Genomic DNA, 16,874 nt, shown 5'->3' with positions numbered 1-16,874 from the left:
GATTCCATCCACTCCACCATAGTATATCAATCATTTGTAATGCTCTGCTACCTCAAAGTCTTTGTTTAAACATTTGGTGAAATCATATTGGAGCCTCAGACTGTGTGTACCACAGAGATAAGCAGACACTGCCAAGCAGGCTCCTCCCCTTGGAAAGACAAATTGAGCCCACCCATCACTAGCTTCCACCCCCTGCCATCACTTAGTCACACACATGGCTACATTGTCTACACATACACACACACCCCTACCCCCACCCCACCCCCACACACTGCTAATTTGATTCCACAGAGCAGGTTCTATTTCACCCAAGGAATAAATAAAAGTAAAATATAATGTTGCCTATCATCAAAACTCAGAATTTCAAGAAAGGGTAACAGTGTAGTCACTCAGGAAAAACTCCCATTACAGTAACAGGAGTGGAATAAAGCCTTTCAAAGGGGCTTGGCAGTAGAGAATTAAAACCTCGTTAATTATTTAAATTTACCTACACAAAGACTTTTATTAAAAATATGCTAGTATCTACTATTTATAGCAGTAAAACGTGGAATGGGTAGATAAATTCTATATATTCGCTTGAATGAATGTTATTTATACGTTCAATTAAAGTTCAATTAATGTCTTGAGTGATACAGGGACATTCACGGAACAATTGAGGAAGATGAATGTATCGTGACCTATTTAACAGAAGTTCCACATACAAAATTACATGCACATGCATGGTGACCAGGAGCAGGTGAAACAGACAGCAGTTTTTCCAAGCTGTTTTGATACAGATATTCCATAACTTTCTTAGGGTTCTATAAAATCCAATTTTTGAAACTACACAATAACTAAAATGAAGTTGTACATGTGTTGTACCCCAACTTTCTATTTAAAAAAGGTATATATATGATATGATGAGTTTGAGGTGAACTTGGCTCATGGGGGAAGCTAGATTCATTACTGAATTCTCTATCACTGTGCTAAGTCATCTTTTGTGGGTTCAATATATAATGACACATGTATCTATTCAGCTATGAGTCGCTTTTCTCAACCAGGCATGGCTATCATTTATTTAGCATCTTCTATGATTAAATTCTTAAGTTCACCCTGAGTTTAATTCACTGTATTAAAACTTATTAAAGAGGAAGTAATGGAAATATTAAAAATTAAGAAAATAAGAAAATCTGGTAGGTGCACTACAGAGAGGGGCTCACTGTCTCAACTACAAGTTCAAGATTTACCAAGCTTGTGAGGACAAGGACTTGCCCCAAAACAATGTGTGTATTCAACCTCAAAGCTTCTGATTACTATAGTAACCTCTGTAGAAAAAGAGAAAAATGAGTCAGAAGAATACTTAAAATAGACCAACAGGTTTCCTTTGAAATGTAAAAGAAAAATTGAGTATTATTAAATAATTGCCTGGTATCACTCTTTTGCGCTTAATGCCTTATATTTTTAAATGCTAGGTCCTGAGTATTCATCTTAGACATGTTTAATGATGCTTTGACATCGACATCATCCCTGGCAGGTAGGTGCTATGTTACACATTTACCCTTTTTTTGCATTCATAAGAAGTGGAACTTCAAGTCGCGTGGCACGCTTGCTATTTGAGTTTGCTTAGGAAGATGGTGATATTGTGAACTCTGGTTCTAAAGTTCACTCTTGAGAAGCCACACGTAGGGCGTGGCAACTCAGAGGTAACTCGACTGAAACAGTCCGTAGATGATGGCTTACCTGAAATTTTGACTTGAGACACGACTCCGTCTCCCCCGTCGCTGTGTGCTCGAACCTCGACAACATACTCTCCGTCTCTGGGGATGGGGACTTCTATGGAGTGTTTATGGGTTGAGAACAGCTTGCCGTCATGTTGGCCATCCGGTCTATAGAGTATCTACAGGGTCCCGAATTATGCATCGTTAGTGAAGTTACAAGTCTCAGCCAATGCCTATAGTTAAGGAAGTTACAAGTCTCAGCCAATGCCTATAGTTAACATCAGCACATGATACTTATGATTTGGCTCAAAAACCAAACCTTCCTGATGTCTTGATTCCTCAGGGATTGGTTCCTGCTAACCTGGAGCTTATACAAATGCATGCGCCATAACCTCAACTGATTTTTGTTGTTGTTTGTTTATTTTCTTTTGTTTTGAAATAACTGAAAATATGCCATGAAGAAGATGCATCTTTCTCCTTTTTATAAAGGAAAATATAAAATGAAAACTTGGTATGTTTCCAAGTGGCCTAATAAAGTCCTCTTCCATTTTTTTTTTCAGGCTCTTCCACATTATTCTCAGAGTTTACACAGCTAATGCGAATGCAATCCCATGGATTATAGTGAATCCATGGTAATATCTCTTTCCTTTTAGTTTACAGCAAGGAAGGGAGGTGGCGCCACAGTCGGCACTCCCAGACAAACAATGTGAATGCATTCTGTCTCTTGTTTAAGCACGGATGGTTCCGACACCCCTCAAAGCAGGTATTCTATTTATCTTACTCACTTGTCATGGAATTTCCCTAAAATCCACTAAAGATATCTTCTTATCTAAAGATCTTTTGTGAGACTCTGTCTTCTGACTCTTTTGTATGGGTAGAATGAGTAAGCCAAACGTGTTTTTCTGACAGCAGAAGCTGCACACATCAATGTTAGCAGGAATAAAGCTGCGTGGAGAAGAAGCTAGCCCCACCCCCACCCCCCGCTTCTTATTTACCTTGTAGCCTGTCACAGTAGATTCATTGGATAGTGCCACAACGTGATCCCATGTGATTATATATCGGGAGCCAGATCTCACGGAACTGATGATCCTTGGTGGTTGGCTAGGAGCTGTGGGAAGAAGAAACAGGGAATAGAGGTCACTAGATTGAGCATCAGTTCTGCGAACTACATCACATGTGTTTGTCATGGTGATATGAGCTGAGCTGTCAGCAACAACAGTCCATTCTGAGGATTATGTCCTATGCCAGGCCCTATGCTCAGCATGGCACCATACATCCCTGAGTTCACCTAATGCTCCCAGTCGTTGGTGAGGCATGGAATACAACTGTCTTTATTCTTCTCTGATTCTTTTCCCCTTCTAGTCTCTTTAAACTAATACCATCAGGGTCACTGATCTTGACCAAATCTAGTAGCATTTCTTATACCTTTCTCTGGCTTGAAGCCTTTGGAATTTTCCTGAGTTTACTTTACACTTTTCAGGATCTCTGTTCTTTTCTTAAATCCCTGTGACTTCTATGCCTCTTTGTTGTTGGTTTTCCCCCCCTCTCCCTTACTGATTATAGTGAACTAACTCTGTGCTTTTCGATCAGTTTGTATGTGTTGAAAGGGCTTCAAAGTTGATTCTGCATACATGTCTCTGCTTTATCTATTAATCTCCCTAACTATTTAAATACCCAAAGTCAGTCTCTGGCCCTAGCCTATCTATTGTTCTCTAAATACGTGTTGAAATTCCTGTCTATATTGAATTCTGAGGTCCAAATGTAATGTAATAAAGATGAATCATTGGTTGTGGACCCTCAACCTGCATCTTAAGAGTCTTTCTATCTTTTGAAAACTGTGTAAGCATGCTTCTGGTTTCTCAAGCAAAAATCTTGCCTTTGATCTCTTCCATTTATTCCCAACAACCCAAGTTACCAATATGTTCACCCAAGCCCTCCTGCGGAACCATTTCCAGCTCTCTCTACACTATCCCGCCATCCTAGCTGTCAATGGTTGGTTCCCTTCTCAAATCCAAGCCATTGCTTATGTCACTTGCTTGCATGGAAGTCGGAATGAGGGTTTAAAACATCAGAATTAGGTGTGTCACTCCCTGACTTATAGAAAAGTTCTTATTACACCCAGGAACTACCTCAACTTTTAATGATGACTTACAAAATACTTCATACTTTGCTTTCAAGGCTCTCTTCCCTCTTTGCTTCAGAGCCTTGTTTTGGCCATACTGATGTTTCCAAAGTTGAATGTTTCAATTCCTGCATGCTTAGTTTTCTCTATCCAAAAGTCTATCCCCCAGCTTGTCACAAACTGGTTCTTCTCATTGCTCCTCACACACACTCTAGGTTGGGGACAATGCTTCCAGTTCTTCAGGCCACTCCATCACAGATTTGCCTCCCACACAATTGCTTTCCATTTCATCAGTTCATTTATTCTACCGTGCTGTGGACACGATCACACTTATTTAGTGGGGCTTTAGTTTGTGTTTTAAGGTCTGGTGTGGCCTCTTCTGCATCCTTTCTATATATAACTATTCTGGACATAACATATTTGTAAAAAAATAATAATAAAGAATGGGATGAATAAGAAAAAATAATGCTTCATTTGTCAAGTTAAAGAAAATGGAGATTTAAAGAGCAAAGCCAACTGTCTGCTGTCGTAGGCTTAATGCAGTAGAGCATAAAACTGAAAATCATATCTGATACCATCCACCTCTGTGAGTGAACTAGGAGATATGTTCCCCAGTGATTTCTATAACTTCGCAAATGCTAATGCTAAATGGAATCAGGCTTAGCGATATTTGTGAATGTCTCTAGAATCCTGCATTCAAAAGTTCATCCGCTTGGTTCCAGAAGTGAGAGTGGATATTGAGAATATCCAGATCTGAGCAGAACAGACGAACTTGTCATAGCATCAAAGAGAACAGAAAGCAGTCACAGTATGAGAGTAGTCACTCTGTATCTGTATTATATGATGGTCATCTACTAAGTATAGTTGTGATTTTATTATGCTATTAATTATTAACACAATTTTATTTTGCTACCAATGCATCTGTATAAAAAATGAAATTAATGAATGCAGAAGGTAAACTAGTTGATTTTTCTAATGGTCTGCAGTTTGAAAGATGTGCATTCTAAAGGCATTAGAAAAAAAAGAATAGACATGTGTAAGTGTGTGCCTCAGTTTCCCTTCTCTGACAGCAGCTGGGGATGATGAAAAACCCTCCGATTCTATAAAAGATGTGGGATTGAAAACCAAAGGTGTATGAGCAGCTAGGTAGACTGTTTTTTGGTTTTGTGTGTTTGTTTTCCATATGTGCCTACTACCGTGAGGATCTTCCTTAAATCAAGGGGTAGCTTTTGATGTGTCTAAAATCAAATTCTGATACTCACGGGCTTTTCTGGTGAAGGTCTCGATCACATCACTGGAAGGTCCGCATCCGGCACTGTTGCAGGCTCCCACTTCAATGAAGTACTGGGTGTCAGGCAGAAGGTTCTCCAGCCTGGCTGAGTACTCCTGGCTGGTGACCTGAACTCTGTGTGCGGCTGCTTCTTTGTCATGCCCAGCCCAGTACCGAATCTGCAAACATCCAAGGTGAAAGGTTCAATGCCCACCATCTTGCTGTGACTCAGCTCTTGCTGAGAAACGTTCATTGCCCCGGATTTCGTTCCACTGCTTTGATGCTGCCTTTTTTTTTTTTTTTTTTTCAGTGCAACTTAATTTACACCTTCACCCTCTGGATAGAAAGATCTAAGTGAAATTGGTAAAATTAAATGAAATCTACATTGTGCTGATTGAATTTGCCTTTGCTGTTGGGAGGGAAAGGTGGGGGGTTGCGTACGATTTGCATTCAAAATATGAAAGTGACTTTTTTTGGAAATATTTGTGACAATAATCTCTATCTTGATGTCTTGTTTTATTTCTGTTTACATGGTTTCAATTCATTCTAGGCTATTGATTGGCAGAAATACACCTCGTTTGACAAAAATCTCATTGTGCATCCTAGAATGCACTGTCTAATGATTTTCTTCTAACATGACTCTTTCAGATGTATGCATGTGTGTATGTATGTATGTATGTAATATTACATATGTATGTATGTGAACTATTTACTTTCACTCCTTTTAAATATCAAGTAAATATACATTATAATAATTCATGCTTATTTTATTTTGTGTGACTTTTGTGTATGTGTTTGTGTACATGTATATGTGTGGGCTACATGTGGAAATCAGAGGACAACTTGTAGAAGCTATTTCTCTCATCCCATCTTATTGGCTCATTGAATTTAGAGCACTAGACTCTGTAGAAAATGCCTAATAATTTGCTGAGTTATATAAGTTACCTTAACAATTAAAACATGTTAAAAACATTTTCCATGTTACTGTTAGAAACTACATTTGTTAACTACAACCTTCTTTGTCTCAAAGCTTAATATGAGTAATGAATTTGAATTTAGGTTTTCAAAATAAAGACTGTTTGGGGGTATTAAATCATAAGTATTATACGTTCATTCAAATTTTTACATATTTAGATACACTAATAGGTAATTTATTTTCAAAACTAGTCAAACTGCTTAGATAAAATCATCTAGTGTTAATATGGTCCTAAGTTTCTCATTTACATTAGCAAACACATGACCAGTATACAATGGAAGTCACTAATCCAAGCCTGCTTGGCACATTGAAAGGGCTACATGTCAGGTATGCAGTTTCTACATGCAGGGGAATCGCTCATTGCTTATTGCTTTCTTTGATGCTATTTTTATTTGGCTTCTAATGATCATTTTGATGTTGTCAATATCAAACTTTTGGTTGCTTTTAATGGAAGCTCTGGCACTTCCATCATCTCAAGACAGAACTAGTAAAAATGTACCCCACAGGGTGATATCTGTTGGCAGAGGTATTCCAGACTTCTGGATGGGGCAGAGTCTCTTGGGAAGTCCCCAGTTGCAAAGGGCTGGAAGATCTGGGCAGCGATCTCACTCATCTGAGTGTAAGGAAGATGCCTCCGTCCCTGTAAGACTTTGAACTAGACAAGGTGCAATGGTAGAGCTCATCCTGGCATACAACTGTCAAAACCAAGGAAGTGAAGGCTCCTGAATCTTAAATATTTCAATGTATTGATTAACAATATTTCAAAGCATCATTTCATACTAATGCTTACATCCACTCCAAAGAGGAGTTTATAGACTATGCTAAATAATTTTATGTCAACTTGATACAAACTGGAGTCATCGGAGAGGAGAGGGAACCACAGTTAAGAAAATGCCTCCATAAAATCCACCCACAGGGCATTTTCTTAACTAGTGATTGATGTAGGAGAGCCCAGCCCAGAGTGGGTGGGGCCATCCCTGGGACTGGTGGTGTCCTAGGATCTATAAGAAAGCAGGCTGAGCAAGGCATGGGGAGCAGGCCAATAAGCAGCATCTGTCAATGACTTCTTCATCAGCCCCTGGCTTCAGGTTCCTGCCCTGTTTGTGTTCCTGCCTTGACGGACTTCAGGGATGCAGAATCACAAGCAAAAAAAAAAAAAAAAAAAAAAAAAAAAAAAAAAGCTCAACTTGTTTCTGTTAGTCATGGTGTTTCATCACAGCAATAATAACGCTAACTGAGACACAGACTAAAACAATATAAGATTTCTCTAAACTCATGTAATAAGATGAGGAATAATCACACCCATTTTCTTACTCAAAATCCATGTGACATTTGGTGGAAGCAAAGGACAAAGCTGTACTTTCCTTCATTTAATCATTGAAACTGTAACAAAATAACGAGCTCTTTTGTTTATCCAATTCTCAAAGGATCTATGGAAAAACAGTTTTTACAGAAACTTAAAATCAAGAGAAGCAATGACCTTGTGACTTGAGAGCAGAAGGAACATTTGAAGGAGCCCCTAGGGTCTTCGTTTTAAAATCCTCCTTGTAGGGTTTGTTGAATGTAAATGAACATTTCACATTAAGTGCAGACAGCTTTCTACCATAGTAAGACTCTCTTTAAATACATGATTACTTGTGACTGACATTTTAATGGGTCCAAAAGTGTGCAGAAGTAGATATATGCATGCAAAATATGTCATTAATCCATGGTAAAGGGGTCATGAGTCCCCCATATCTCATTAAGTCTGTGGACAGTTATTTGGTACTGAAAAGGAAACTTATGTTCCTCAGCGCTCTAGCGACGAGTAAGGATCCCATGTTCCAGTAAACACACACCCTACCCACTACTCATGCTCATGTTAACACACTTCATTAAATTCAGTGAGAAAAAAAAAAGATATCAAAGTACCAGGGGGTGTATATGAGAGATGATGGAGATAAAAATGCCCCCCAACTTGAAACTGTCAAAGAATAGAATCAACATTTTAAAAGAATGTGACATTCTCACTTTCATCTAAACTAACTCTAAAGTTATAATTCATTTCCAAATAGAGGAGATAGACTTGGGTTTCTTGGTCCCTAGGTCAACCTTGTGTGTCTGTGTAAAACATTAAATTGATTCATGAGCAAACTGTTCATTATAAGGGACATAACCGACAGTGTCAATCAAAACAAATCTAATACTTTGGGCTATTCACCCAGAAAGTTCACTGGAAAAAAGGAGGTGAACCAGTCCGGATAGATTATCTCCAGCCGTCGAGGAAGTACACCATACATTATAGATTCCCTGTTTATTGGTAGATAATACATTTGTATGTGCATATTTATGTTCATGCAGGTGCATTTGTGCGGGTGGCCCATGTGCACATATGTGTGGATATGTGAGTATAACCTCAGATATCTTTCTTCGTGAGTGGTCCACCTGTATCATTTTTATTGATTTGTCAACTAGACTAAGCAGGATGGAGAGTGAGCCTTCTGGATTCAGCTGTTTCTGTGTTCCCAGATCTGGGGTCATATGCACACTCCACTATTCCTGCTTATCTTGTCACACCGGTTCTTAGGATAAAACTCAGACCTTCATGCTTAATAGACAAACACTTTACTAGTCGGGCCATCTTCCCAATTCCATAAGTTGACCTGTAAACTCTAGAACAACATACCCTTCACTCTCCCTAGTCTTAAGGACATGGTAGCCATCTGTTTCTCTATTCATTTCTAACATCTCCCCCCACAAGGAACCCTTGTCTACTGTTAAATTATAATAGTATTTATTAAATAATCATGAGATTGCCTCATAGCTGGTCTGCATTCTTCTTATATTGTCAACTTATGAACAGATCTGGTAAATGGAGCTGTAAATGATACCAGAGTCTTATGAGACTGTCTAATTTACAGAAATATAGGTATAGGTTACCTAAACATGGCTATAGGTTCGAGGCAGTGCTCAACTGTAGAGCATTTGTGCACCATCTGGAAGCAACAGGTTTGGCCTGAAGCAAGGGAGACAGGTTGAGCATTACTGTCTTGGTTTTTATTTTTATCTAATCATTGTATATCACAGGTCTCTTTATGTGTGTATCTCTTAGATAAGTCGGGTAGGAACCTCTGTGTTATTCAGTTTTTTTTGTTTGTTTTTTTTTTTTTGGGGGGGGGGTTCGAGACAGGGTTTCTCTGTGTAGCCCTGGCTGTCCTGGAACTCACTCTGTAGACCAGGCTGGCCTCGAACTCAGAAATCCACCTGCCTCTGCCTCCCGAGTGCTGGGATTAAAGGCGTGCGCCACCACGCCGGTTTTTAAATGAGAGATAATATCATTCTGTGTTTCTTGTATACTCGGTGTTCATTGAATGCATAGATACAGTACTTAGTGATCAGAATGAGGTAATTTCACTTACTCCTTACGGATTGCATATAGATACCCAAACCACTAAACAGAAGGTATAGGGTGTTCAATTCCAAATTAGCCACTGGGATACCAGACATCAACAGATTAGCCAAATTATAAAACAAACAAACAAACATATGCTTACCTATGTATGAATAAACACACGCTTTTATTAAAACAAACAACTCACCTGATAGCTTTCCACAATTTTCTCTAACACATGCTTCCAATGGACAGATATCTCAGAGGATGATAACACTTTGACCCCTACCTCTGTGGGGGCTTCACTGGGAGCTAAAATTGAACAAGGATGTTAGTTTTTAAAACCAGAAGTTTAGATAAAATTTAAAATAAAGTCTTGAAGTTTAGAAAAAAAATCAAAGTCTTTTATATGTAAATGGAATGGAAATGTAAATAAACATCTTTCAAATAAGTCTAGTAATCTTGCTATTTCTTTGTCTCTGTTGTTCTTAAATGTGGTCACTGGAGATATTTGAACATGTGCATTCACATACATAGACACTGACACTTGCACACACCCATATATGCATGCACATACATAGATATCACACATGAACATGCACTGGCACACACATACACAGACACGTACACACAGTTATGCACATAGATAGATACACCATACAGACATACCGCATGTATATAAATACACTATATACTCATGTGTACATGCACATATCACATATACACATGTACATACACACAAAGATGTGGGCACACAAACATGCATGAACACACACACATATGCAGATATATATACACACACATATACACACATACATACATAGACACACTTTTCATAAAACAAAAAATTTCAGAGTTCTTAGAGATGTCCAAAAGCAGCTACTATACTTTTAGAAACACTCCCAACTGATAATTTCCATATAGTCTTTTTATTAGATAGTTTCTTTATTTACATTTCAAATGTTATCCCCATTCCTAATTTCCCCCCTGAAAACCCCCTATTCCCTCCTCCTTCCTCCTGCTCACCAACCTACCCACTCCTGCTTCCTGGCCCTGGCAGTCCCCTATACTGGGACATATAACCTTCACGGGACCAAGGGCCTCTCCTCCCATTAATGACCAACTAGGTCATCCTTGGCTACACCATTTAGTCTTTTAATACAAATTAAATTTAATTACATAAGTTCAACAGTTTTACTTGTCAAAAAATGGGGAAATTAATATCAGCATAGAAATCACTCTGGAAAATTAATTTTCTTATTGCTACCTATATGAATCACAGGTACAGGGAACTATTAATAAAATCTCCCTCTTGTGTTCAAGCTAAAATTAAAAACCATGAAATTCAAGATCCCTGAGACAAGTTGTGACATCCCCACTTCTTGGGCTGTGGAGAGCTTTTCCATGCCTAATCTTCCAACTGGGCATCAACTCAAATATGTATCAAAGGCTTCGTCTGCTAAGGAGCAGGAAAAAAAAATTACATCCCTTGTGAAATTTACACAAAGAAGCTCGGAAACCTTGAATCAGGGCTGATCAACTTTTATTGTCTCTCAATAAAAAGACATAATCCTCTTTAAGGCTACAAAATGTCCCGGATGTGAGTTGCTACTTCTCCCGGGCAAGGTGCACAAGCCTCATGACTGATGTCTGTGCAGGAGAAAGACTGGCAACTTATACAAGCTGCAGAATCTGCAAGATTTATGGGACCTGTGAAGTCGTCACGAAAGAACCATGACTACAGACAAATAGCCATGACTGAATGGATACCAAGCAGGGCCTTTGCCTAAAATCTGGCTTTGGCATCAAATAGAGCTGTCAAAATGAAAGTGATCCAGGGTGAAGAGATAATTGAAGTAATTCTAACTGGAATTTTCTCTGTGAGATGAAGTCCTGCTTTAGCCCCAAGCTGATGAAACACAAAGGCAGTAAGATATACCTCTGGGAGTGATCATTGTCTGGTTTTAAATTTAAATGATTTTTACCTTTTATTCTCTGGAGGTATTTAGTTTATTTAGATGAGATAATTACTCAGCTGATTACTTTTTATGTCTTTGACTCAAACTAATATCTCATATGTAGGGTAACATGCTTATTTTAAAAGATAGCACACAGTCATTTGAAACACGTTACATTTTTTAAGAAAGATGGAAAGTAATAAATATATGTTAAGAATTTCTATTGACTTCTAAGAGACAGTCTATATCTATTTTGGAGTAATTATGGCCAGGTTGGTGGTACACACTTCTCATTTCAGAAGGCTGAGACAGAAGGATTGCTGTGAGCTTGAAGCCAGGTTGGGAAACATAGTAAACGAGGCCTTGTCTCAAAACAACAATGAAACATGCAAATCAGGCAGGCCGGAATATTGGATTCTTTTCTCTAAGTTGATAGCAGAGAACCTTACAATACTTTAATTTTTGAATTTTTTCTGTAGTGTTGCTCTGCACATACCAAGAGAAACCTAGCCATACGTATTTGTACTTGTGGACAGAAGGCATGAAATCTTCATTTGTTTTTTTCATCTATCAATTATGGACAAAGTACATCCAAAGAAGGAATGAGCCATAGTAGAATTCTCTCTCTCTGTGTCTCTGTGTCTCTGTGTCTCTCTCTGTCTCTCTCTCTTCTCTCTCTCTCCTCTCTCTCTCTCTCTCTCTCTCTCTCTCTCTCTCTGTATGTGTTTAGAAGCCACAGGTCAATGACAGATGTCTTTGTCTATATTTTCCAACCTTATATTAGGGACAGGATCCCTCAGCGAGCATAAGAATCATTAATTGAACAGGAACAGCTGGCCATCAAACTCTATCTTAGCATTGGAACTATAAACAGGAGCCCCCAATAGATTTTCTTTCCACATGTATGCTGGGAAATCTGAACTCTGGTTCTTCCAAGAAGCCCTTGGCCAGGAAAGCTATCTCCATAGCCCTATCACACCTTTGGTGTTGTGTGTACAGGTGCATATATACACATGTATGTGTGTGCATGTGGAGGTAAGAGTATTATCCTCAGATATCATCCACAACTGCTTCTCTGTTTCTTTTTTCATACATGGTCAGTGGACCTAGCTAGCCTAGCCGGCCAATAAACACCACTGATTCTACTGTCTCTACCTCCCAGCACTGAGATCATGGTCACACTATAGCTTCACACTTTTCCTATGTGCTAGGAATCCCATTTAAGATCTTTGTGTTTGCACAGCGAATATTTCAGAAACTGAACCATCTTTCCAGCCCCGTCTTAAATTTATAAATACAAATATATCCAGTAAAGACTTAAGCAGTGTAAGTGGGAAAATCACAGAACAGAAAGCAACCTAATTGGGTTTAATCTAAAACTGTACCCTGTTTTTAATTTATGGAGAGACTCCCCAAGAGGTATACTTAGAATACTGAAAATTTCCAGAAAACAAAGAGACCTGACAGTATTGCTGGCCTATCCTCAACTGGCCTGCATGACGCTTATTTATTTTAATGAAAAAAATTCAACTGGCTGGGTGAGATTGTTTGGCTGGTAAGGAGCTTGCCCTGCAAGCCTGAGAGGCCAAGCTTGATCCCCAGACTGCATGGACAAAGGCATGAGCATTGTGGACATTGTGGTACACGCTTGCAGCTTCTGAGCTCAGAGGCAGAAGCAGGTGGATCCCTGATGCTCTTTGGTGAGTCAGCTTAGCCTACCTGTAATGTTCAGAGCATGGGGAGACCCTGTCTCAAAATAACAACAACAAGATAACAATAAACAAAAATTCAAGGTGGATGCTACCCAAGGAAAAATACCTGAAGGTTCCCCATGGTCTTCACATAAACACACCCATATGCTCATATACCCACATTCAGATACAGGGGACACACACCCATACACACACACACACACACACACACACACACACACTGATATTTAATTGTAATCATCAAATATACTTAAATTATGACACTAGACAAATGTTGCATAAAAATTCCAGGCAATTTTACAAATGTACCATTTTCCTTTTCCTTCCTTCCACAGCCCCTCTGAGGTGCCCTCCCCCAGCTCTCCTTCAAATTCATCATGTTTTGTTTTACTTTATTCTAGTTCTTTGATTGTTGTTATTGAATTTTAATTGTTACTGAACTATATAATTAAAACCTGCTGTTTTTTATTGGTTCTTGTATGTATATAATCTATAAGATTATTATATAACCAATTCAGGGACTTTTATCTAGGTTGAAGTTGAGACTACACATGCTCATAGGCTGAATAAATGGCTAGGTGATCATAAGCATTCTTTGGCCTTCCAGGAAGCCCAGGCTCAATTCCTACAGCATGGCTCACAACCATCTGTAATTTCATTTCCAAGGGATCTGAAACCCTCTACAGGTACTAGACAAACACCTGGTATATAGACATACATGTAGGCACAATATCCACATAAACACATTAATAAAATATTTTTTAGAAAATACACATAAAAACATAGACTCCATGAAGTTACTCAAGTATGTAGAATTTAGACCTCAAAATTATAATCTGTGACTGAGTATCATCATCCAACTGTTTTTCAGAGCATTTCCTAATTCATAAGGACAGAATAAGAAAGATGAATAGGACTTGAATTTTTTTTTATCAGCACTTCTGATATTTGCATGGAAAGGCTAACATTTAATATTGGATTCAGAGAATATTTGCTTCCTGAACACGTAATAACATGAAAAGATCTTATTAGACAAGGTCTGGAAGACAACAAACTAATATAGTTTTCCTCTTCCTCGGTAGTAGCCGTGTCTCTCATTCACCTACCATCTTGTGCAGAGTTGATGACAGCTACGAGGCTGTAGGGCCCATCTCCTTTATTGTTGAATGCTTTGACTTTGACTTGAAATGCAGTAGAAGGGGTCATGGTCTCATCTTTGTGGACATAGCGGCCAGTGTCTGGGTTAGTCACAGTCACTTTCTTCCACTCTTCTCCATCAAATGGCTTAAACGCCACTATGTAACCAAAATTGTTACCATAATGGTACTCTCTTGACAAAGGCTGAATGGAAATTCAAATAACAAATAGCTTTATCACTCAGTTAAATGGAAGAGTCTTATGAGAACACAGTCACACAGGGAAACATGCTCTTGGTAAAAGGACACTTATTTCATAAATTAGATATAGTTGAAGATGCCGGAGTACAGAAGAATAACCATCCAGGAGATGATGCTGTTCCTGGAATGATGTTCCTGCTGATCACAGAACTCCTGTCTGCCCCAACCCCCATGGCATCCACTCCCTGTTAACTCCTCCCTCTGCTACAGAAGAAGTATAGCTCCCATACATCATTTTCTCAGCCCATGGAATCTGCCATTCCAAGAACCGGCAGTACACCATGTGCCATCTCCCCGCTTCCTCTCCCTTTCCCTTGCAAGCTGTCGCGATCAGTTCCACACATTTATCTCATTGTCTACTGCTCCTCGACTCCCAGAAGACTGAGTTGTTCAAGGGCAGGAATTTTATGAATTTCCTTTCCTTTTTATCCTCAATACCTAGAGCAGGGCTGAAAAGATACAGGCTGGCTGGCTGTGCTGCAGAACTGAATGGCCATAGAATGAATCCAGACTCTAGAATATCTAGGTTGTCATCAGAAGAGGCTTTTGGGAGGTGTAGGAGTGCAGGTGCCTGTGGGGAAGGGTGGTGCCACTCCTGCGAGTAAGAGGCTGGCTCTGGCACCTACCTCCTGAGCATTGCAGCAATGCTTCATTTCCTGGAACTTTCTCAGGGTGTCTCCAGAAGACATACGTGATTTTCAAGGAGATCTGTGCCGGAACTGACAACCCGGAATTAAAGGTAGCCCTAATATCTTCTATTTGCCCTTCTGAAGGTCTAATTTTTATGATGTTTGCACTTTGGGATAGCACACCACACACATATGGTATCAAGCCTTACTTCATTCAGCCACTGCTTTAATCTATTTTAATCTGTTACAGTAGTCACTCAAAGGGCTTGACCCTAAGAGGCAAACTTTTCATTTGCTTTTTATGACTGAAAGGAAAATCCTATGTCAGACTCTAGGTTTTCAAAGCAGGAGCTATGGGGGCAGAGGAAGGGGCTGGAGTGAGTTCCCAAGTGCTACATTTTCACACACATTTTCACACTAGCAAAAAAAAAAAAAAAATTTCCGTCGAATCTCACTTGACAATTTCATGTAAGTGGCCATAGAGCAGAGTCAAGTCTCTTTGCCTTAAATATCCACTTCTTGGGTAAGTCGAGTTGATTCATGCAAGGAATATTAAAGATAAAGTCTGGCAATTTTCTTGCTGTCTCCAGTATCTTGTTGTGACCCCTTTTTCTCTTCAGCAGTCAAATAATAAAAAGAAAGAACTGGTGGGCTGAGCAGAACATGTCGGAACAGGTGCCTGAAGCATTACTTAGACAACTGGGGCAGTCACACTCTCTCCTCTGCCCCCGTAGCTCCTGCTCTGAAAACCTAGAGTCTGACAGAGGATTTTCCTTTCAGTCATGAAAACTGAATGAAAAGTTTTCCCCTTGGCTTCAAGCCTTTTGAGTGACTAACCGATTAACAGCACTGGCTGAAGTAAGGCTTGAGGGATATACTGTAATGTTGCATTTAGAAGTAGATTTGATGTCATTTGTGGATCTACTCTTTAGTGTATAAATGTAGAGGCGAAAGGTTGTATGACTTGGGATGGGGTAGTTGAAAGCCCATGCTCACAAGCCCTGTGGAATCAAATCTCTCCCTGCTGATTCTTCTAAACCAACCCCGAGCAGCCAGTGTCTTGTCACAGAAATTCTTGCTTAGCAGAGTAAGACAGCTGACATCTGCTGTGCAGTTGGGATGGGGTGGGGGTTAATTATCCTTTTGCATGGGTTGAATATTCTTTTCATTTACAATTTATTTTAATAAAAAAATGGGTCTGCAATTAAAAATGGGTAGTGCATCTCCTCCACGCAGTTTGTTAATACTCACCGCCCACGTTATTGTCAGCTCTCTGTTGGTTCCGCCCCCACCGCCTACATCTGAGGGAGCCACATTTGGTGCTGAAACAAGCAAATTTACAAAAAGTTATGAATTTTTTCTGATAATGAAGTTCTTTTTTTTTTTTTAACCCAGAAACCATGAGTTTTTCATCTACAGAGGAAAGCCAGCTGCAGTAGCATCAACCCCTCAGCTGCACTGGTAGAGGTGTACATCAGTCCTCTCACATCATCCTTAGCTCCCTGTGTCTGTTGGAGATCACACCCTATAATTTCTATACTAGATAGCCGTCCTTTATGTCTTCCCCGCTAACTCCCAGGATAGCACACTTCTATCACTGACTTACATGGAAGAACTCACACACACAGAGATGTGCATGGAAGAACCCACACAGATGTGCATGTAACAGCTTACAAACAGATGTGCATGGAACAGCTCACACAGAGATGTGCATGGAAGAACTCAAACACAGATGTGCATGAA

The 16,874-nt window shown here is 39.4% G+C and overlaps 1 protein-coding gene across 4 annotated transcripts in view; it reads right to left on the bottom strand.

Moving 5' to 3' along the window:
• Positions 1 to 16,874, bottom strand: part of Cntn1 (contactin 1) — a 293,714-nt gene that overhangs the window by 23,344 nt on the left and 253,496 nt on the right. For all 4 annotated transcript variants that reach the window (XM_029469977.1, XM_021183311.2, XM_029469976.1 and 1 more), the window contains 6 exons: positions 16,383 to 16,453; positions 14,212 to 14,446; positions 9,644 to 9,747; positions 5,082 to 5,268; positions 2,693 to 2,805; positions 1,720 to 1,876 (listed from right to left, as the gene is read on the bottom strand). In XM_029469977.1, coding sequence (XP_029325837.1) covers positions 1,720 to 1,876; positions 2,693 to 2,805; positions 5,082 to 5,268; positions 9,644 to 9,747; positions 14,212 to 14,446; positions 16,383 to 16,453 — 867 coding nt within the window. The remainder of the gene's footprint in view (positions 1 to 1,719; positions 1,877 to 2,692; positions 2,806 to 5,081; positions 5,269 to 9,643; positions 9,748 to 14,211; positions 14,447 to 16,382; positions 16,454 to 16,874) is intronic.

Source organism: Mus caroli, chromosome 15, assembly GCF_900094665.2.
Source record: "Mus caroli chromosome 15, CAROLI_EIJ_v1.1, whole genome shotgun sequence".
Taxonomy (NCBI): Eukaryota; Metazoa; Chordata; class Mammalia; order Rodentia; family Muridae; genus Mus; species Mus caroli.
The sequence above is the reverse complement of the archived record's forward strand: the minus strand, read 5'-3'. Positions and strand labels throughout refer to the sequence as shown.